Source organism: Molossus molossus, unplaced genomic scaffold, assembly GCF_014108415.1.
Source record: "Molossus molossus isolate mMolMol1 unplaced genomic scaffold, mMolMol1.p scaffold_m16_p_1, whole genome shotgun sequence".
Classification (NCBI taxonomy): Eukaryota; Metazoa; Chordata; class Mammalia; order Chiroptera; family Molossidae; genus Molossus; species Molossus molossus.
In genome coordinates, this window is record NW_023425344.1 from 243936310 (window position 1) to 243957033 (window position 20724).

Genomic DNA, 20724 nt, shown 5'->3' on the forward strand with positions numbered 1-20724 from the left:
GAACATTCTATTTTTCTCTGGGCTTTGCACCAACACCTACCAGGGCCATCTAGCTGCAGCTCTGCTCTGTGTGCCCTCTCTGCACGAGCCTTCCTGCCACCAGGCACGCCGTGGAGAGCTTGGCCCTGCGCCACATCATTGACAGACCAGCAGCAGCGCTGGGGTCTCTGATGGGCCCAGGGCTCCTTCCTGCGCTTCTACTTGGGGGTGGACAGGAAATACAGGAAAAGGAGCCTGCCTTCCAGCCCCTCTGAGTGCTGCGGGCTCCCCAAGCAGGAGGGAGGGTGCACGCTGACCGCACAGCACCTCACACCCATCACGGCTTCCCACCTAGGAGCAGGCACACTGAGCTCCTCACCTGCGCTCTGTCACTTCCTTGCTGTGTGACCATGGGCAAGCCCATGCCCCTCTCTGTGCCCAGTTCTCCATGGGGAAAACTTGCAAGAATATAGGCCATACCTCAACATGTGAGAGGGAGCACAGAGCGTAATTATGTGTGATGGGTGCTCAGGAAATTGCCCAAAGCGGAGGTCAGAAGGCTAGCAGAGGGGAGAACGGAAAGCAGGCCATGTTGGGGGCAGTGGGGGGCGGTCTGGGCACCCCTGGCCCTCCGAGACTTACAGGAGCTTTGCTTTTCAGACCTGAAGGCAGAAGGAATGGCATTTCTCCCAATTCTGGGCCTCCTGGTGGCTGGCCTCTGCCCCTCTGTCCACGGCCTCCCAGGGGGCAAGCTTCACCCAGGGGTTGTGACCCAGGAGGACCAACACCACCACGCACCTGTGGACAACCTCAGATTAGCTCCCGTCCACGCCGACTTTGCCTTCAGCCTCTACAAGCACTTGGCTTTGAGGAACCCCAATGAGAATGTCATCTTCTCCCCATTGAGCATCTCCATTGCCCTGGCCTTCCTGTCCCTGGGGGCTCGAGGCACCACCCGGACTGAGATCCTCAAAGGCCTCAAGTTCAACCCCACAGACATCTCTGAGGCAGAAGTCCACCGGAGCTTCCAGCATCTCCTGTGCACCCTCAGCCAACCCAGCAACTCACTGCAGCTGAGCGTGGGCAACGCCCTGTTCATCGATGAGCGGATGAGGCTGCTGTACAACTTCAGGGACGACGCCGAGGTGCTGTACGCCTCCGAGGCTTTCTCTACTGCCTTCCGGGATCCCGCCGCTGCAAAGAAGCTCATCAATGACTACGTGATGGAGAAAACCCAGGGGAAAATTGTGGATTTGGTCAGTAACCTTGACGTAGGTGTAGTGATGGTCCTGGTCAATTACATCTACTTTAAAGGTGAGTGCTGGTGTGGGGTTCGGAAGGAAACAGAATGTATTTCTCAGCCTTCAGGGCTATTGCTGTCCTGGTGGAACAACCTTTGTTACCAGGGAAACGGCTACTGAGGAGGGTGCCCTTGGCTCGTGTGGGGATGAGGAGAGAGGACACGGGCACCGGTGCCCGCCCTGCCCATGGGCGTTGTCTTCTCTTGGGTATTTCCACGTTAATTTGTCATTCCAGGGCATAACAACCAAGGAGCCCATGAACCCTTGGTCTAGCCAGAGTGGTGCTTTTTACCTGACTAAACTTGCCCCACTCCCAGAAGGAAGGGGCTGTCCTTCCAAATCACTCCTCCTGGGCGGAAACTCGAGCTTCTCCCTGAAGAGAGGCTTCGGACTCGCTCAGGCCGGCCCTCTGCCGGTGCCCATCGCCTGACCTGGGAAGGACCCTCTTCGGTGGGTCCACCGCCGAGTCCCATAGACAGGAGCTCAGCAAATGCAGACGGCATCCCAAGGGGCAGAGTGCAAGCTGATAGGTTCTGCCTGATGGAGTGAGCAGGCCCAAGGGGGACAGAAGGACGACAGGGACCCAGAGATCGATCAGGAGTCAGAGGGTGGGAAGGTCCCCGAGGCACATGAGCTGAGTGGAGGCACAGAGAGAGCCCTGTGCTGGGGGCTCCTGGCTGGGGCCTGGGCGAGCCTTCCTGGGGCTCTTTGCACCCGCAGAGGAGGACACGAAGCCCATCCCTCTGTGAAGGAATCCAGGGCTCACTGCTGTGTGTGCTCCTTGAGCCTCTGTTTCCCTTCCTGCCACGCTGCCCTAGCCTGGGACTCTCCCCCAAATTCTCCTAGCCAGGGCACACCAGCCCGTCCAGCTTCCCCCCCTCTCCTGCTCCTAGCAACAGAGACTCGGGGACGCGAAGGCGAGAAAACCAAGGGGAAAGTGGAGATGGCCACACATTTCCAAGGAAGCCCCGGGTCTCAAATTTGGGATGTTCTCCCCAGGAATCCACACACCCCACTGAGTGCTGCTATTCTCCGAGTGTGGGGGAGACGCCCGGCCCCTGTCCTGAGTTGACCTTGGCCCTGCCCTCTGCGTCCCCATTGGGCAGAGGCTGCAGCCTGTTTCACGAGCCCCAGGGGCATGTGCCCACCCTGCACCCAGCGAGGAACTATTGGTTCAGCCTTTCAGCAAGCAGGGTTTCCCTCTTCCCCCAGGCCCAGGCCCCTCATGCCTCCATGCCCCCCCTTTCCCTAGCCCCTGTCTCTCTCGTGCATTTCCTCTGCCCAGATTCCTGTGGGTTTCCCACTGAGCACAATTAACCAGGCCTTCCATGCATGGCCACTGTCTGGTCCATACCTGTGGGGCTTCCCGACCTGCCAAGGTGTTTAGCAAAGCAGGGCCTGGCCACTCGTGAGAGGAGCTGCGGATCGGCTGGTTGGATGCAGAATGTCTTCACTGCCCAGGGCACGTGCGCACAGGAGGGGTGGGTCCGGGCAGCCCCCGACTCACAGAGCTCTCCCACCCCTGCTTCCCCTTAGCCAAGTGGGAGACGCCCTTCGACCCCCAGGATACGCGCCCGTCCACGTTCTCGCTGACTGATGGAAGGTCAGTGATAGTGTCCATGATGAAGACTTCGGACCTGACCACGCCCTACTTCCGGGACGAGGAGCTCTCCTGCACGGTGGTGGAGCTCAGGTACAACAGCAACTACAGCGCGCTCTTCATCCTCCCGGACGAGGGCAGAATGAGGACCGTGGAGGCTGCTCTGGCCCCCGAGACACTGACGCGGTGGAGAGAGTCACTGCGGATGACGTGAGTATCCCGGACCAGGGTGCAGGCCATCCCCTCTCTTCCCCAGCCGCCCACCGCCCCGCACTCTGGTGTCACTGAGGGCTGGGTGGGCTGCCCTGGGGGGACCAGCCAGTGTGGAGTCACCTTGCCCTGTGTGGCTTCAGACCTGAATTCTTTCCTTCACTGAGAGGGTAACATTAGCTGGGACAGGAGCTAGGCTGCTCTGACTCTGACCTGCTCCTCGTCACAGGGATCCTCAGCACAGACCCCAACTCGTGCGTGTTCTCTCCTTCTCTCTGCCTCTCGAGGGTAGAGGGACAGGAATTGTGATTGGTCGCAGGTAGTAGTGAGACAGGCTCTGGGAAGCAGCTTTACACTGGCTCTTTCTTTCTTTCTTTCTTTCTTTCTTTCTTTCTTTCTTTCTTTCTTTCTTTCTTTCTTTCTCTTCTCTCTCTCTCTCTTTTCTTTCTTTCAACTGTTCAGCATTTTTTTCTTTATCTAATTTTTAATTTTTAAAAAAATTATCTTTATTGTTGAATGTATTGCAGATGATCCTTCTTTTTCCCCTATTGACCCCCTCCTCCCTGCTCCCACCCCCCTCCTGCCTTTCCCCACACTGTTGTCTGTGTCCATTGGTTGTGCATATATGCATATAAGTTCTTTGGTTTATTTCTTCCCACCCCCCACCCCCTTCCCTTTGAAGTTTGTCAGTCTAACAACCAATTTGTACTTCTTAATTCCTTCACCTTTTTCACTCATTCCCCCAACCCCCCTCCCATCTGGCAACCAGCAAAATGTTTCCTGTATTTATGAGAATGTTTCTGTTCTGCTTGTTCATTTTGTTTGTAGAGTCAGTTGCCGATAGATATGTATTTATTGCCATTTTGTTCGTTTATATTTTTTATCTTCTTTTTCTTCAAGAAGACCCTTCAACATTTCATATACTAATGGTTTGGTGGTGATGAACTCCTTTAGCTTTTTCTTGTCTGGGAAGCTGTTTATATGTCCATCGATTCTAAATGATAACTTTGCAAGATAAAGTAATCTTGATTGTAGGTTCTTGCTTTTAATCACTCTGAATATTTCTTGCCACTCTCTTCTGGCCTGCAAAGTTTCTTTCGAGAAATCATCTGACAGTCTTATGGGAGCTCCCTTGTAGGTAACTAGCTGCTTCTCTCTTGCTGCTTTTAAGATTCTCTTTGTCTTGAACCTTTTGCATTTTGATTATGATGTGTCTTGGTGTGGGCCTCGTAGGGTTCATTTTGTTTGGGACTCTCTATGCTTTCTGGACTTGTATGTCTGTTTTCTTCACCAAGTTAGGGAAGTTTTCTGTTGTTATTGTTTCAAATAGGTTTTCAATTTCTTGTTCTCTCTCTTCTCCTTCTGGCACCCCCATGATGCGAATGTTGTACACTTGAAGTTGTCTCAGAGGCTCCTTACACTACTCTCATATTTTTAAATTCTTTTTTCTTTTTGCTGCTCTGATTGGTGTTTTTTGCTTTCTTATATTTCAAAGCAATGGTTTACTTCCTTTATTACGTACTCTACTATTGAATCTCTGGAAATTATACTTTATTTCAGTTAGTGCATCCTTCATTTCTGACTGGTCCTTTCTTATGCTCTTGAGGTCCTCACTAAATTCATTGAAGTTCTACTAAGTTCATTGAGCATCCTTATAAGCAGTGTTTTGAACTCTGCATCTGTTAGATTGCTTATCTTCATTTTGTTTAGCTATTTTCCTGGAATTTTGTTCTGTTCTTTTCTTTGGGACATGTTTCCTTGTCTCCTCATTTTGGCTGCCTCCCTGTGTTTGTTTCTATGTAGTAGGCAGAGTTATTATGTCTCCTGGGCTTCCTAGGGTGGCCTATTATAGTAGGTGTCCTGTAGGGTCCAGTGGCACAACCTCCCTGGTCTCCCAGCTGGGCCCTCAAGGTGCACCCCTCATGTGGACTTTACACTCTTCTGTTGTAATGGAGTCTTGATTGCTGTTGGCACATCAGTGAGAGGGTTTTACTCAGGCTGCTCAGCTGCAAGGACTCACTGTGCCTATTATCCACTGACTTTTGTCCACCTTGGATGATCAGCTGTGCAGGGGCCCACCACACAGAGCAAGACTTACTTCATCAGGGCTCTAGTACACACTGAGTTCACTCCTTGAGTGTGTCACTTATGGAGGTGGTTGGGTGGTGGTGCTTTGAAGTGTTCTGAAGCTGTCCACTGGGTGTGCTGGCTCTGGGGCAAGGTCAGCCACTGCCTGTGCTCTGTCCAGGGCACCGCCAGCATGCAGGGTCGGGCTGACGGGAATGGACAGATAATGAATTAAGAAGAGTGAGCACAGGGGTCAGGAAAGTGAGGAAAGAAATACTTATTTCAAGCACGAAGGCCGAGGTCGAAAAGACACCAGTGGAGACCGCACTGTGAGTGGGAGACAGGTGGGCCCTGAGTCAAGCAGGTGTTCACATTTATTTTTCTCATTTCTAGACAAATAGGCCTGTACCTGCCAAAGTTTTCCTTCTCCAGTCACTATGATCTGGAACGCACACTCCCTGAGCTGGGCATAAGGACAGTCTTCCAGAACCAGGCTGACCTGTCAGGTATTGCAGGTGGCAAGGACCTGAAGGTCTCTCAGGTGAGTCTTTAGTGCATGGACAAGTCCCCCACCTGCAGGAGCTGGAAGGAGGAAGGCCAGGCACACCCTTGGGGAAGCTTGAACTTGCCTACAGAAGTGCATTTCTCAGTCTCCAACCACCCTCCCTGCGGCTCTGCCAAGCCCAGGAGAGCTGGTTTCTGAAGGTCCTGGGGGCTGGTCCGCACCTCCCTGTGATCTCCTGTCACAGAAGCTGGTGACGGGAAAAAGCCTGTGGTGGAATCAGCGGTGACCCCCACCCCGGCTCCACCTTTTACTGCCTGTAGGGTATAGAATCAAAGGCCTCCTCCCCAGGTTTTCACGGGTAAACGGGGTGATAGGTCCTGGGCCCTGTGCAGTACGTGGGTGAGCAGGTAAGAGGGAGGAGGTAGTAACCATGGCTCTGGGGCAAATGTGATGAAGATTCCCTAAGAGAATGGAAGATACCGGACCCCTACACTGCATTCCCAGAAGCAGAGTAGTCAGGTTAAGGGGAGCAGCAGGGCAGCCCTCCCCTCTGCACCCCACCTTGCAGAGGCTTGGCCATGGGGGGTCAAGTGCAGGAGTGGTGGGAGGCTGCATGGTGTGAGGATGGGGAGCCACATCCTCTGCAAAGCAGCCCTGCCCCCGGACATTTGAGCTGGGCAGGGGAGGCGCAGAGAGCTGGCCAGCTCCGCCCTCCCCCGGGAGGTCCTAGCAAGCCTGTGCATCAGCTGCTCGAGGTGGAGGGTCTGGAAAGGAGCTTGCAGGAAACGGCCCACACCGCCCTCGACCCCGACAAGAGGGGGGTGTGGGGGCAGCACGGTCCCTGGGCTCAGACAGAGGGCATCCAGACCAGGGTGCCCCTCCTCTGCCCTGGGCAGGTCAGCCACAGCCCTGAGCCTCAGTGTGCCCCTCTGGGCACCAGGACCGTGACAACCTGATGACAGGGGTGTTGGGAGGAATAGGCAAAGTGAACAAGTTGATCAGCACGGGGACAGGTCAATGGTAGACGCTCGAAAAATGTCAGTGCCCATAGAGGCACACAGGCAGGATACTTACCTCCTGCCTACCCCTCCTGTGGTGGGTAATGCCCTGCTGTCCTCACAGGTGGTCCACAAAGCCCTGATTGAAGTGGCCGAGAATGGCACGGAAGCAGCTGCTGCCACAGGAATATCAGCGGGCATTACGTCCATAGGAATAGAACCAAGGACCACTGTGAAGTTCAACAGGCCCTTTCTGTTATCCATAGTCTCCAAAAACACGCAGAGCATCCTCTTTTGTGGCAGAGTCGTCCACCCCAATGAAGACAACAGCTCCTCACAAATGGCGAGGATCCTCCGCTAAGGGTGCCTGGGTGTCTGGGTGCACCGAGGAGCTGCGCACCTGGCCCAGCCAGCTCACGGTTGGGACAGTGACAGACCACCTGGTGGCTCCTACCTGCACTGGAGGTTGTTCATCAGAGGACCTGGAACCTCTCGACAGCAATAAACCCTCTTCCTTGCGATGGGCGTGTTCCTTGTCCTTTCCATTGATCTGAGGGGCTCCATGCCCTGGGCCCAGCTCCCAGACCTCCCTAACGGGCTCAGTGCCACTGCCCCGGCCCTGGGTCCCTGGGCCTTCACCTTCAGGAGCCTGGACAGGACCCAGCCACCTGGACCTCAGCTGAGGACTAGGAGGTGCACCTGTGGCCCGATTCCTACTCTCTGGGCTCTCTGGTCCCCAGTTCCAGTGTCACGGTCTCCCTCCCGCAGGGTCTGCCCACGTGCTGACCCTTGCGGGGGCTCCCAGCCCTGAGCACATCTGGCACAGCCCTGGACCCCTTCTTTCCACAGCTGAGCTGGGCCCTCCTCATTCCGGGATCTCCCCCTTCGGACCCCAGCACTCCCAGCCTGGGGAGAGTGACTACCTTCCAGGTTCCCAGTTCTGAACCTCCCCCGACAGGTGGTCCCCCAGCAACCAGAATGAGGGCCTGGGGACAGAGGAGCAACACACACAGCGGCAATGAACGCGAACACTCAGTCGTGGTCCGAAGCTGTGGGGGCGCCGGGGGTCACGCAGGCACCAGGGGCGATGTCGACGACAAACAGAGTTGAGATCTTCCTGCCAGGCCGGCTGCGAAGACTCACTCAGTCCTGTGAGGACCCCGAGACAGACGCTGTTACTGTGGTAATTCATAGATGAGGAAGCCGAGGAGCACAGCAGGATGCTCTCCCAACCTGCTGGGCATCACACAACCCTCTAAGCCACAAGGAGACCCTGCCCTTAAAGACGTTCACAGTGATGGCCCTCAGGGGACTTACAACTTGATGGGCACCATAGATCTTAAAACAAGGCCTGAGACTCTGAGAGCACCACTGTCGGCCGGGGCGTCAGGGAAGGCTCCCTGGAGGAGGTGACTTCTATCCTGAGAGTAGAGGAAGAGTAGAAGATGGTTAAGGAAATAGAGAGGAGAATGTTCTGGGCAGGACAGAGTCCGACAGAAGTTGGGCAGGGCTGGGGAGGGGCTGATGCAGGGCTGAGGAGCGGAAGGGGCGTGGATTAGCAGCTGGATTCCGAGGGCAGGGCAGCTCAGGAAGGAGCCTGGGAGGGTTCCCTGGAGCCAGGGGCAGCTTTCGAGGAGTTTATGCAGAGAGTTGATGTGAGCAGATGTTCACAGTAGAAAATGCCTCCAACTGCCGTGCAAAAGTGATGCAGTCCCCGCCCAGGGATGCAGCTGCGCACTGAGGGGCTGTAGCAGGAACCGAGGCAAAGACGGGTCCCAGCTGGAGAGGGCGTGTGGGGCCGATGCCCCGGCTGGGGGAGAACCAGTGTGTCGTTGTGTGTGTGGGGGGGTAACCCACAGTCGGCTTCGGCTCCTGGTGACGAGAAACAATCCCATGAGCTCAAACACCAGGAAGAGCAGGGTTGGGAGGAGAAGCTGACACACTCAGATTTGGACACACTCAGATCTGAATACACTCGAAACCCTATGGGCCCCGGGACACAGGCGAGGGATCTGTTCAGGGGGAAATCTGGGGTGAACGGGGCAGTCAGGATGGTCCCCTGGGACGGGAAGGGGAGGGGTTCCACACGGGGTAAAGAGAAGGGCAATTCTCTGCTGAGGGGTCCGCTGAGAGAGGGCAGCCCACCCAGGGAGAGGGCAGTAGGGAGGTGGACTGGAAGGAAGCTGTTACCCCAGGGCCAACAGAAGAGTAACCAAGGGGCCAGGGATGGGCCTTAGGGGTCAGGTGGGGAATGAATGGGTCCATGGGGTGTCGCGGTGTCTCCCAGTATCTCAGTGCGTTTCAGGTCACTCTTATTTGACTTAATAATGGTCCCCAAGCGCAAGAGCAGTGATGAGGGTCCGAACGCGGAGGTGCCAACGAGAAGCCATAAAGTCCTTCCTTTAGGGGAAAAGTGACAAGTTCTCAACTTCATAAGAAAAAAAAAATCATGTGCTGAGGTTGCCGAGATCTACGGGAAGAACGCCCCTCCTACCAGCGCGATCGTGAGGAAGAAAACAGCGATGCGTGCTGGGCTCGCTGTCACCCGCCTCTGCACACGCCTCTGTCACAGGTGGGCACGTCAGTGAGACGCGGAGAGACCGCACTCACGTGCCTTCCGTCACCACACATTGCTAGACACGTCTATTGTATTATTAGTTATCGTTGTCGATTCGTTATTTTAGTTCGTAAATTAAACTTCCACCTAGGTGTGGATGTGTAGGAGAAAACACAGTATTGGGGCCAGTCCTGAGTTGTGTCAGGCACCCACCCGGGTCTTGGGATGTATCCCCGTGGACAAGGGGGGGGGGCTGCAGTATTAACTAAACGCCATGTGTAGATCTGGTTTGGAGCCTAATTTAAACAAACTAACTGTAAAAGAAAAACTTGGGGTGCCGATCAGGGACACAATGACTTCAAATTTGATGATAGTAATGAATTCTGGGTTTTTTAAGGTGTGATAGATACTGTTGTGGCTAGGATCTTAAAAAATTCGTGTAGAGGAAACGATGTGTCGGATTTGCTTCAACATATTAGGAAGGGCAAAGGGATTGGGTGAAGAACATGGCATTGTCCCCAAGCCGACAATAACTGAAGCTCTGATTGGGTACTTGGGGTTCACTATGCCATTCTCTTTATTGTTGTATATGTTTCAATTCTTCCATAATCTAAATTTGAAGCAAACAAAGATCCCCGAGAGTTGGATTATGCCTTATTCCTTGGTACTGAGTGAATCTTCAGCGTGTGCTGGGTACTCTGAAGTGAGTGAACAATGAATGAATGAACGAACGAATGAATGAATGATAGGTCTCTGCTGTATTCTTCGTTGAGTGAATATCAAGAGAAAGAATTGAAAATCCTGATATGTCAGCAAGAAGTGACTGTGTGGCCCCGGCTGGATGGCGCAGTCAGTTGGAGCGTCATCTGTACGCCAAAAGGGTTATGGGTTCGATTTGCGGTCCGGGCATGTACCTAGAATTTGGGGCTCATATGGGAGGCAACCCATCGATGTTTCTCTTTCCCTTCGAAGTTTCTCTTTCTCTCCCTCTCCCTTCCTGTGTCTCTCTGATCAAGGGAAATATCCTCGGGTGAGGATTAAAAGAAAAAGAAGAAACTGGGTGCGTGTTTATGTGTAGGCAGTGGGTGGGGAGAATAAAAATAAAGTAATAAACAAATCTGGGAGAAAATTAAGCCCGGCTCACACTCATCAGCTCACATAAATCCTGCTCTGCACTCAGTCAGCAGGTCACCTTTGTCCCCTTCCTGCCACCAAGCCCACGTAGGGTAGGGAAGGTATTTAAGTTGCACAAGTTTCGCAAATACTCTTTCCGTTGAGCACATATTAACTTTTTTGTTTGTACTGCATTAAGTGGCGAGGTCTATTGACATCTCTGAAGAAGCAGTCACCGTAATTTGAAAAGCATTATAAGCACCATGAACAGGAATCGTGGCATTTCCAAGAGCCTGAGCCCGAACTCCGTGGAGGCAGAAAGTGTGACCTGAGGAGCACACCCTCCAGCAGGACGTAGGTGTCCAGAGACGCCTGGCCGATGGCAGGATGAAACCAGGAGAGGCTGGAGCCCGGCTCCAGGGAACTAGCCTTTCCCCAGATTCAAAGAAGGTCCACATGCATCTAGGTTCAACCTTCGGGGCAACCTTGAGTGCTGAGGGAGGCAAAGGAGGGTCTGACCTAGCAGAGGGCCGTGCTGCAGTGACGGGAGTGAGACTCCCGTCCAGGACGCCAGCCCCACCGCGCCCCTGAGCTCCGTGGTGCATGGATTTTCACACAACCCCCATTGGTTATGTTGACGGTTGACATCGGGCCACGGGCAGCCACCGTACAGTCTGTTAATCCCGGAAGTCCAACCTGTCACGATCCTCCCCACAGGGACAAATTCCTGTGTTCAGGGCCACGCAGACCCGCTGAATCTCTCCGGCTCCTTTGAAGGTTCACGGAAAACATTCGATTGCGGTGAGTGGGGAGCTGTGATGGGGCTGGAGTCAAGGGCCCCCAGCCAGCTCGGTGAACCTGCCACAAGTCACGCAGGTGCACGCACACAGGACGCGCACACAGGACGCGCACACAGGACACACGCACCCTCCTGCTCCAAGGGCTGCACATACAGACGACAGTCCGGGGTGCTGGCTCACCCTGCCTCTGTGACCTGGAGCACGCTCTTCCCTCTGCGGAAACCCTCTCCTGGTTCTCTCCCGATCCGTCCTCCAGTCTCAGTTCCTCCCTGGAGACTTCCAGGAACTCCCTGCATCGGCCGTCACCTCTGACTGCCATCGCTCAGACAGCTGTCATCAGCTCTGTAGTTCCGTCTCTCCCCAGGGCTGGCAAGCTTCTTCCAGACAGGGCCCAGGCTGCCAGTGCCCGTGTCCTGCCCACCCAGTGTTTGTTGAGTAAGTCACCATGTGAGGGAACAAGCTTCTCTCTGCGCCGCAGTTTTCCACCTGTACGATGCTCGAATTGGACGCGGCAGCCTGGCGGCTCGAAAGCTCTGTGGTTTGGGGGACCTGCCCGTGTAACGTGCTGCATGAATTCTCTGTGCCTGTGCCCAGTGAGCCTGATTCCCTGAGGGAGCAACCTTGTCTCATCCATGTTGCCTCCCTAGCACGTAGCGCGGGTCCCAATAGAATTTTGGTCCGTGTTTGTTCAGTGGATGGATGGATGGATGGATGGGTGGATAGATGGATGGATGGATGAATGAGCAAATGAATAACGTTAAATGGAATAAGGAAATGAACTTTTCATCAAAGCTGAGATATTCACGAAAGCAAATCAGCAGGCAAATGGAGACCTGTTTGTCCTCTGCCGATGCATAGATGATGTGGCTTTCCTCGAGGCTCAGCTTCAGCTGCTTCTCCATTCCAGATACAAGAGCTCAGGTTTAGAAAGATCCAGGACTGCCCAAGTCACATGGAAAATCAGAGGCAGGATAGGGTGATGTGATGATGATTAATTCTGTCAATAATTCCCTGAACCCAGAGCGGACAAATGGGGTCAGCTTAGGCCCTTACTAAAACAGATTCTACGGTCGAGTGGAATCTGCTGAGTCAGAGTCATTGGAGGGGAGGCCTGGTCTCCAGGGTCATAATATCTGCTGCTTCCTGGGGGCGCTTCCTGTGCCAGGCCCTGGCCAGAGTCAGCTTGGTACACGATCGCTTTGAAATTCTACAACCCTGTGACAGGGGGGTTCTTAGCCCCATCCCACAGAGAGGAAGTGAAGTGACTTGACCGGTGTCTCCGGGCTCCTACGTGACAGCACGGGCTGAGCTGAGTGAGCCCAGGCTGCCAGGACGCGCCCCTGCCCGGGGAGGGGCCTGCCGCGTCTCCCCCCTCCGGAGCTCTCTGCTGGCCCAAGAGCGTGCCTGGGGTCACGTCCCGTCTGGGTGTGGCAGAGCCAGGACTGAAGAGGTGTCCGCTGGAGGAGGGATCTCCCACGAGATCCATTCTCTGCCTCTCTGCATGTGAGCAGGAAACAGGAGAGTGGGAAGGGCGGGGACACAGGGCGGAGGGGGTCTTCCCAGGCCACAGACGTGGCTGGAGAAGCTTCAGCTGACTCGAGATCTGTGGCCTCTGCATTGCTGCCCCTGGGGGCAAACAGCCCCCGTGTGCACGCTGGGGCCAGGGCGCTCCCAGGGGGTGCACAGCCACCAAGAGCTTCTGTCCACCCAGGATGTCTGCTTGGGTGATCCTTTCATCTCATCATGAGTCAACCCCACCCACCCCCACCCAGGCTCTGGGTTCAAGTTCTGACTCCACCACCTACCAGTTGTTTGACCTTGGGAGACTTACTTAACCTTTTCAAGCGTCTTTTTTTCTATCTGTCCAATGGGGGTGTAAAAACAGTGCCTCCGCCGTCGGGCTGTGGTGACGATGGAGAGAGGAAGTGTTTGCACGGTGCCTGGCACAGAGCAGCCACACTGTGAGTATCATGACAATTACTGTTGTCCCTCGTCCCTGCTTCCAGACCGAGGACACCAGAGGATGGAGGCCCCTCGGTGGTGGCTGCTGGTCCCTGTGCTCATGGCTGCGGATCACTGTCTGGCCCTGGTTAACCGAGAAGATTCAGATGCCGTTGACCTCGGCCCCCAGGACACCCCTCCCAGGCCTTCCCTGCCCTGCCACAAACTTTCCGTGAGCAACATAGACTTTGCCTTCAACCTCTACAGACAGTTGGCTTTGGATGCCCCTGGAGAGAACATTCTCTTTTCCCCAGTGAGCATCTCCTTGGCCTTGGCCATGCTCTTCCTCGGAGCCCCTGAAGCCAACAGGGCACAACTCCTGGAGGGTCTGGGGTTCAACCTCTCCGTGGTGCCTGAGGCCGAGATCCAGGAGGGCTTCCAGGACCTGCTGCTCAGGCTCCCTGTGCAGAGCCCCCCGCTCCTCCTGACTCTGGGCCAGCGCAGGTTCGGTGGCCTGGACACTGGGACCACCCGGGACCCGGTGGGGGCCCAGAAATGCATCCACGAGTATGTAGAGAAGCAGACCCAGGGGAAGCTTGGGGCCTGGGTGGAGGAACTCAGGAATGAAACTGCAGCAGTCCTTGTGAATCACATGTTCCTGAGAGGTAAGAAAGCGTATATCCAACGCGGAATCTCCTTCCGGGGCCTGGGGCTCCAATCACACTGCAGCCCTGCTCCTCACATCATCCAGAGAGCCTCCCCTGCTGACTTAGATATAGGAAGTCCTTGATGTTTCTGCTTGAATACCTCCAGTGGTGGGGAACTCATCACCTATCCCATTTTACTGCTAGTGGTCAAGTTTTTTCAAAGAAAGATTTTTCCCACTGTAGTGTGCATACGTACTACCTGAGAAACTTGTTTAAAATGCAGGTACCCATCCTGGCCGGTTTGGCTCAGCGGTTAGAGCGTCAGCCTGGGGACCAATGGGTCACAGGTTCGATTCCTGTCAAGGGCATGTACCTCAGTTGTGGTTCATCCCTGGCCCTGGTCAGGATATGAGGGAGGCAATCAGTCGATGTGTCTCTCTCACATGGATGTTTCTCTCTCTCTCTCTCCTTCTCACTCTATATGAAGATAAACAGAAAAATATCCTCGGGTGAGGATTAAAAAATAAATAAAATAAAATGCAGGTACCCTGTACTTATCCCCAGAAGATTCTGATCTAAGGGACAGGTAGGTCAGGGACACAGGAGCCTACCTTGGAAGCTCTCCTTCCTTACCCGGCAGGTGCTTCTGCTGCAGGAGGGCTGTGGTCGCCACTTTGAGTCACCCTGTAAGCAACACTGAATCAAGGAGCATGAATTCTCTTCCTCTGGTACGTCCCAGGAGGCCTGGATTAGGGCAGGGAGAACCCCAAGGAGAGAGAGGTCCCTTATTTTTTTCCAGAAGAGCCAATAAGATTATATGCCTCGCTCCTTAATCACCTCCTTAACTCAGCAGAAGAACCCAGCCGCCCTTGTGTTTGTATAGTGCTCCGCGAGTCTGGAGGCGTTGCCACACCCTTCATCTCGTTTGACTTTCTCACCTGGATGAAGTAGGGAAGGCTAAGACACTGTTCCATTTTACAGATGAGAAGACAGATTTTTTTTAAAAGGAGTGATTTGCCTGAGTCTCTAAGGCATTACTCAACATGCCTCTGAATAGTTATGGTATGTTCTATGTAAGCGTGTTTGCGCGCACACACAATCTAAATATGAAGTCCCTATTATCATGCCAGCCACTGTGCAGATTTTATTTTTACTGAATTCTCTGGGCAACCCAACAAGGTGGATATTATTATGTCCACTTGAGAGCTGAGAAAACTGAGGCACAATGTTGGGTAACTTGCCTCAGACCTGCAAGCCAGGCAGAGCCTCACCTTCAGATCCACACACGTGTTCAGAGCAGCTTGTACCACCTGATGTGATTTTTCCCTTGAAAATTAGCCACCTCTGAAAGAGATTAAGACGACCAGAGAGCGAAATAGTATTCACACTGTCACAATGCTGGTGTTATTGTGATAGTATTAACCCCATTTCCCAAACGAGGAGGCGGAAGCTCAGGGCGGTCAAGGGTCTGGTCCCCGGGGCTGCACAGGCAGTAAAGGCCAGGCCAGGACGGGGTTATGAAGCTGGGCGTGGCGTCTGAACTGTGGACCCTCCCCACCCCTATGGGCTGCCGGATGGGTGACCCCCGAGCCCACTCTTGATGCTCCGCAAGGTGACATCGGTGTTTCTCTTCCCTCAGCCGGGTGGGCGCAACCCTTTGACCCGAGCGCCACCAGCCCAAAGGAGTTCTTTGTGGACGAGCGAAGGACCGTGTGGGTGCCCATGATGCGGCAGAAGGCGCGCCACCGCTTCCTGCACGACCCTGAGCTGCAGTGCACCGTGCTGCAGCTGGACCACGCCGGGAACGTCACCACCTTCTTCGTCTTCCCCAACCGGGGCCACATGGCGCAGCTGGAAGACGCCCTGCTGCCTGAGACACTGATCAAGTGGGACACTTTGCTCAGGTCAAGGTAGACGCACAGCAGGGTGCGGGGAGACGGACCCGCCTCCTTGCTGCCACCATCAGTGCGCTCAGTGATTGCCTCCCTGAGACACTGTCACCTCCCAGAGTGCTGCCATTCCTGGGGCATTATCACCGCAGGACACTGTCCCCTTTCAGAGCATGTCAACCCCTCAGGGCACTGTCAGTCACCCCCAGGTACTGTCGCCCCAGGGCACTGTCACCCCAGGGCACTGTTCCTGGCCTCCTTGCAGGTGTCAGGGTGGGGTCTCAGGGTGGGGCCTGGTCGACTGCACTGGGCCAGGTGTCTGGAGGCTGCTTCTAGTCCCAGTTCTGGTGACAACGGCCCCTCGATGGGCAGAGTTCCAGCCTGAAGCAGGGGGAGACCAAGGGTCCTGGACAGCAGTTGAGAACAGTGTGCCCATTAGAAAGCTCTCTTCCCAGAGAGGAGGCGCAAGGGGCCGAGAGACCGGGGTGCCAGCAAGGGCGAGAAGGCTGCAGGCCTGGGCGGCGGGGGGCGGAGGCGCCCTTCCGGGGTCTCGACAGCAAACCAATCCTGTCTCTCCACAGAGAACTCGATTTCCGTTTCCCCAAAGTTTCCATTTCCAGCACCTCCAGACTGGAGCTGCTCCTCCCCCGAGTGACTGTGGGTGGAGGCCTCCCTGGGCAGCCTGGACTGAACATCTCCAAGGTCAGGTAGACCGGTTTCGGGGTGGTGGTGGGGTCTCCGTGGCTTTGGGCCACTACTGGAAGGAGACGTCCAGTATCTCCTTAGACGGGAGCTGCTGTTCTCCATAACTTTGCAAGTTACCCTTTGCTCTCTGCATCCACTCCACATGATCGCACACCAACCCGCACAAGACCTTGGGGTCCCAGGGGAACAAGTCCCCCTCCTGCCCTCAGGTGACAGGCAGGGAGAGAGAAGGCCGGGATGGACACACACACCATCAGGGCAGGAAGTACAGAGGATGCTCCTGGGGGGGGGGGGTCATTCCTGATCTCGGGCCCATGGGACAAGCTATGTAAAGAAGGGACTGAGCCCAGCTGTGTGGCTCAGTGGACTGAATGCCGTCCCAGGGACTGAGAGGTCCCGGTTCGATTCCCGGTCAGGGCACATGCCCTGGTTGTGGGTTCGATCCCCAGGAGGGGTATGCAGGAGGCAGCCAATCGATATGTCCCTCTCATGTCGATGTTTCTATCTCTAGCTCCCTTCATCTTTCTTTAAAAAGTCGATAGACATATATTTTTTTATAAAGAAGAAGAAGACACTGAGAGGGAACATGGGGACAGCCTGGGAGGAGAGGCTCGCGCCCCGGGAGCTGAGAAGCCCTCTGGGTGGAGCCGAGAACCCGGGGACCCCGGAAGCCCTGCTGATGACCTGGGCCTCCATCCTGAGGCCAATGAGACCCGCTGGGGACTCTAAACATGACCACATTTGTGCTCTAGAAAGATCTGTGGAGGAGCACAGGTCAGACCCGGCCCTCGGGACTGAGGACGGAGGGGGGTGTTCGGAGCGGGGGCCCTGGGGTCACAGGAGGAAGAGGAGGGAGCGTAGCCCACAGGACGCCGGCCTCTCCTCCTCACCCCTCTGTGCAGTGTTCGCTGAGCACGGCCCCTGCCAGGCAGCACGCACGGTCCACCCTGACTACCTGCTGTCATTCCCCCTCCGCAGCTGGGGAAACTGAGGCTGAGAAAGGCTAAGATAGTCACTCTAGGCCACAGCTGTTGGTTAGTGTGAAGCCAAGTCAAGTCGCTGAGCACCAAGGCCTGCCTTCTTTCTCGCAAACAGCCCTGGGCCCCGTGGCCTCCTTGTCACACATTCTAGAAGGGACAGTGGAGGGTGAGTGAGGGAGCGTGGGCTCTGAGGTTGAACAGACCCGAGTCCGAGCCCTGGCTCGGTCCCTCCTGGCTGTGGGACCTTGTCACACCACCTTGCTGAGGGGGAAGCAACTTATCCGAGACCACGTCGCCTGGGGCTGTGTGGAGCCAGACCCCCTGACTCAGGTTGGGTGGCCTTCCCCGGACAGCAGTGATACCGAGGTGACATGTGGGCAGAGCCAGGGAAGGTCCCGAGCACAGATCGAGTTCAAGGACAGAGCAGTGAGCAGAACAAGTATAACACAGTGGGGGATGGGAAAGCACAGCAGAGAAACACATACACACACAGCTCGGCGGGCGATGGGGAGTTCTAAGCCCGAAGGCTAGGTGACCCGGTAAGGGAGCGAATGGTGAAGTTCGGGGTAAAGTAAAGAATTTGGGGGAAAAAAAAAAAAAGGGCACAAAAATAAAGGTCTGGTTGAACCCTCCCACAGCATCCACTGATGATTCTGGAATTTCCCTTGCAGGTCACTCACAAGGCTGCGATGTCCCTGGGGGAGGAGGGCTCAGAGGCTGCTGCGGCCACGGACGTCCAGCTCAGTCCCGGGCCGCAGCCTGCCGGTGGCCCCACGCCCGCCGCAGGCACTGAGCTCAGCCGGCCCTTCCTGGTGATGACCTTCCACACAGAAACGGGCAGCATGCTTCTCCTGGGCAAGGTCGTGAACCCGCTGGGGGAATGAGCTGGCGGACCCCAAGGCGAATTCATTTTAAAACGAATTCCCACAGCAACCTAACGAGTATTAGGTTGAACCGTACGAAGCTGGCTCTAGTTGGCCTTCATATGGTTTCACCTAGTATCACGTCTCCCTCCTGACAGCCGAGGCTCAGAACCCGGCACACACGCCCAAGGTCACCCAGCTGGCACCGCGGAGCTGGGGTTCAGGCGTGTTTTATTTCAAAGCCTAGACCCTTTCCATTTTCATCCATGTTGCTAAATTGGCGATTCTCCAACTTGCTTGTGTTCACAGATCGCTTGGCGTTTTGTGAAAACAAACAAACAGCTTTTGATTCAGTAGGTCTGGGCTGGGGCCTGAGGTCCAGCATTCCTCCAAAGGTCCCGGGTTGCTGGGGCTGCTGGCCAGGGGACCGCACTGAAGCAGCAGGCGCTCCGTGCTCGGTCCCCGTGGCCCGTGGAGGGGCTAAGTCGGTGTGGTCAGCAGGGCAGAGCAGTGGCCCCGGCCCCTCAGGGCATCCGCGGTGCCGAGGACAGTTTGAGCAGTGCCTTTCTGAAGCCTGCTGACAAAGCTTGCTTTGGGGTCACCGATCAATGAGCATTAGGGGGAAATGTGTCCTGAATAAAGGCTTTGTTGTCGTTTGTATACATACTATGCGGACTTATACCCGTCTGTGGGCTGCGCTCCATGTCGGTCATTACAACTGAGACCTAGGCTGTCGTCACCTGGCTCCTGTCCCTGCATCCCCAGCTGCACAGAAGGGAGTCACACACGCTTTGGGGCCAGACCCACCCGAGACCAAATCCCACCCCGGCTCTCTCGAAGCCCACGGGGAGCAGCAGTGGGGGCTGCGGGCAGATGCAGAGCCGGCCAAACGCCGGCCGAGGGGCTGCAGCGTGTGACCTCATTAACCTGCGTGTTACATTTCCTGCCAGAGAGAACACTCACTGACTTGTTTTCTCTTCTCAAGTGAGACGGCGTCCAATATAGCACCCATGAGTCAGTGAAGCTGGCCTCCCCAGAAGGGGGAGCCCTGAGTCACTGAGAGTATCCCCTAAAAAGAGAGGTGAGCAGCCCTAAAGAACTGGAAAATGGGTGTCTTACCTTTGGATTTCTCAGGGTTAACAATGGGGTTCCCAAACCCAAATGCCTCTGGGGTCCGGTGGGCAGTAGGGAATTAGGGAAAAAACAACACAAGTTCAGTAGCAGGTATCAGCTGGCCTTGGTGTTGGGGAAACATAGGAGCGGTGGGGACTGTGGGGACCTAGAGAGTGGGTGGATCTAAGCCACCCAGTGGTGGCTTAGATGAGATAGAAATTCAAGTGTTTATCTCACAGGAATGTGGGTGCGTGTGGTAGCTCTGCTTCCCCAGTCATCAGGGAACCAGGCTGCTCCTAAATTGTGGGTCTGCCATTCCTAGGGTGCTGTCTTTCAGATGTTTGAAGACCACCGACCGGTGTCTTCACCTTTCAGCCAACAGGAAGGGGATGAAGGAAGAGGGAGGGCCAACTTGCTGCCTTTAAAGATACAGCCCACGAATCATACACGTCTCTTCAGCTCATCTCCTGTTGGCCAGGATCTAGCTGCAAGAGAGGCAGAGAAATGTCATTTCTATCTTTGGTGACCCTATGTCCAGCCCAAAATTGGGGGTTCTCTCAGTTCAGAGAAAGGGATGATTGGCTATTGGGGACCCCCACAAATAGTCTCCGCCTAAGCTCCTGCCAGGCCCAGTTGGACATTGTCTTGCAGAAAGATGTCCAAGCATTGCTGGCTTTTCAAGTTATGAGAGAAACTAAAAAGTCAGGTTTTTATGTATAAAACGTTTCCATTTATGAACGCTGACAACACATGAAAATTTTTAAAAAGGTACAACCAAGCAGCCAACAACGTGTTGGGTAAATGAAGCATGCAGAGGGCCCAGCAGGCAGCTGGGCAGAGTGGAGGGTGGTCTGTGGGATCCCTACCGCTGGCCCTGGGACAAGGTGCTGACATCAGGAGCCTCATTTAACCGAGGAGCCCTGGGGTGTGACCTGTGTTGGAATCCCGGGCAAACGTGAGACTGTCCCCAGAGAGAGAGGGTGGCAGCTATGAAACAGCTTAAAGCACAGGACTACTGGTTCAGAAATGTTATTCACAGTTTACAAAAAATGTGCAAAACCCTCCTTTAGCCCAGCCATGTGGCTCAGTGGACTTAGCGTCGTCCCATGGACTGAGAGGTCCCTGTTTGATTCCCGGCCAGGGCACATGCCCAGGTTTTGTGCTTGATCCCCAGTAGGGGGCGTGCAGGAGGCAGCCGATCAATGTTTCTCTCTCTCTGAAAAAAAAAAAAAAAAAAAATCAATTAAAAAAAAAAAACAAAAAACCTCATCCTTTAGTCAGTTTCTGTAAATAGAGCCGATTTATGTGAAGAAAATTATTACAACAATAATGTCAGTGATTTTGCTGGAGTGAAGACAAAAACCATAAATGCTATGGAAAATATACAAAGATTTGTAACTTACCCATGTCTTTACTTTGTTTCTCCTCCAAACGTGGTTGGCCCAGGGCACGTGCA

General features: G+C 54.7%; 2 protein-coding genes across 2 annotated transcripts; both read left to right on the forward strand.

The window, feature by feature from the left end:
- The first annotated feature begins 647 nt into the window (after window positions 1-647).
- Window positions 648-7021, forward strand: LOC118623667 (serpin A3-1-like). Its single transcript, XM_036251488.1, has 4 exons — window positions 648-1293; window positions 2817-3090; window positions 5551-5698; window positions 6785-7021. The coding sequence occupies exons 1-4, from the start codon at window positions 657-659 to the stop codon at window positions 7019-7021; spliced, it is 1296 nt and encodes a 431-aa protein (XP_036107381.1). The 5' UTR covers window positions 648-656.
- A 6132-nt stretch (window positions 7022-13153) lies between these two features.
- Window positions 13154-18176, forward strand: LOC118623673 (putative serpin A13). Its single transcript, XM_036251503.1, has 4 exons — window positions 13154-13736; window positions 15358-15628; window positions 16189-16309; window positions 17964-18176. The coding sequence occupies exons 1-4, from the start codon at window positions 13154-13156 to the stop codon at window positions 18174-18176; spliced, it is 1188 nt and encodes a 395-aa protein (XP_036107396.1).
- Window positions 18177-20724: the final 2548 nt, after the last annotated feature.

Coding starts and splice junctions, on each gene's coding strand:
- LOC118623667 (XM_036251488.1), top strand. CDS start 657: ATGGCATTTCTCCCAATTCTGGGCCTCCTGGTGGCTGGCCTCTGCCCC. Junction 1,294..2,816: donor CAATTACATCTACTTTAAAG/GTGAGTGCTGGT, acceptor GCTTCCCCTTAG/CCAAGTGGGAGACGCCCTTC. Junction 5,699..6,784: donor AGGACCTGAAGGTCTCTCAG/GTGAGTCTTTAG, acceptor CTGTCCTCACAG/GTGGTCCACAAAGCCCTGAT.
- LOC118623673 (XM_036251503.1), top strand. CDS start 13,154: ATGGAGGCCCCTCGGTGGTGGCTGCTGGTCCCTGTGCTCATGGCTGCG. Junction 13,737..15,357: donor GAATCACATGTTCCTGAGAG/GTAAGAAAGCGT, acceptor CTCTTCCCTCAG/CCGGGTGGGCGCAACCCTTT. Junction 15,629..16,188: donor GACACTTTGCTCAGGTCAAG/GTAGACGCACAG, acceptor GTCTCTCCACAG/AGAACTCGATTTCCGTTTCC.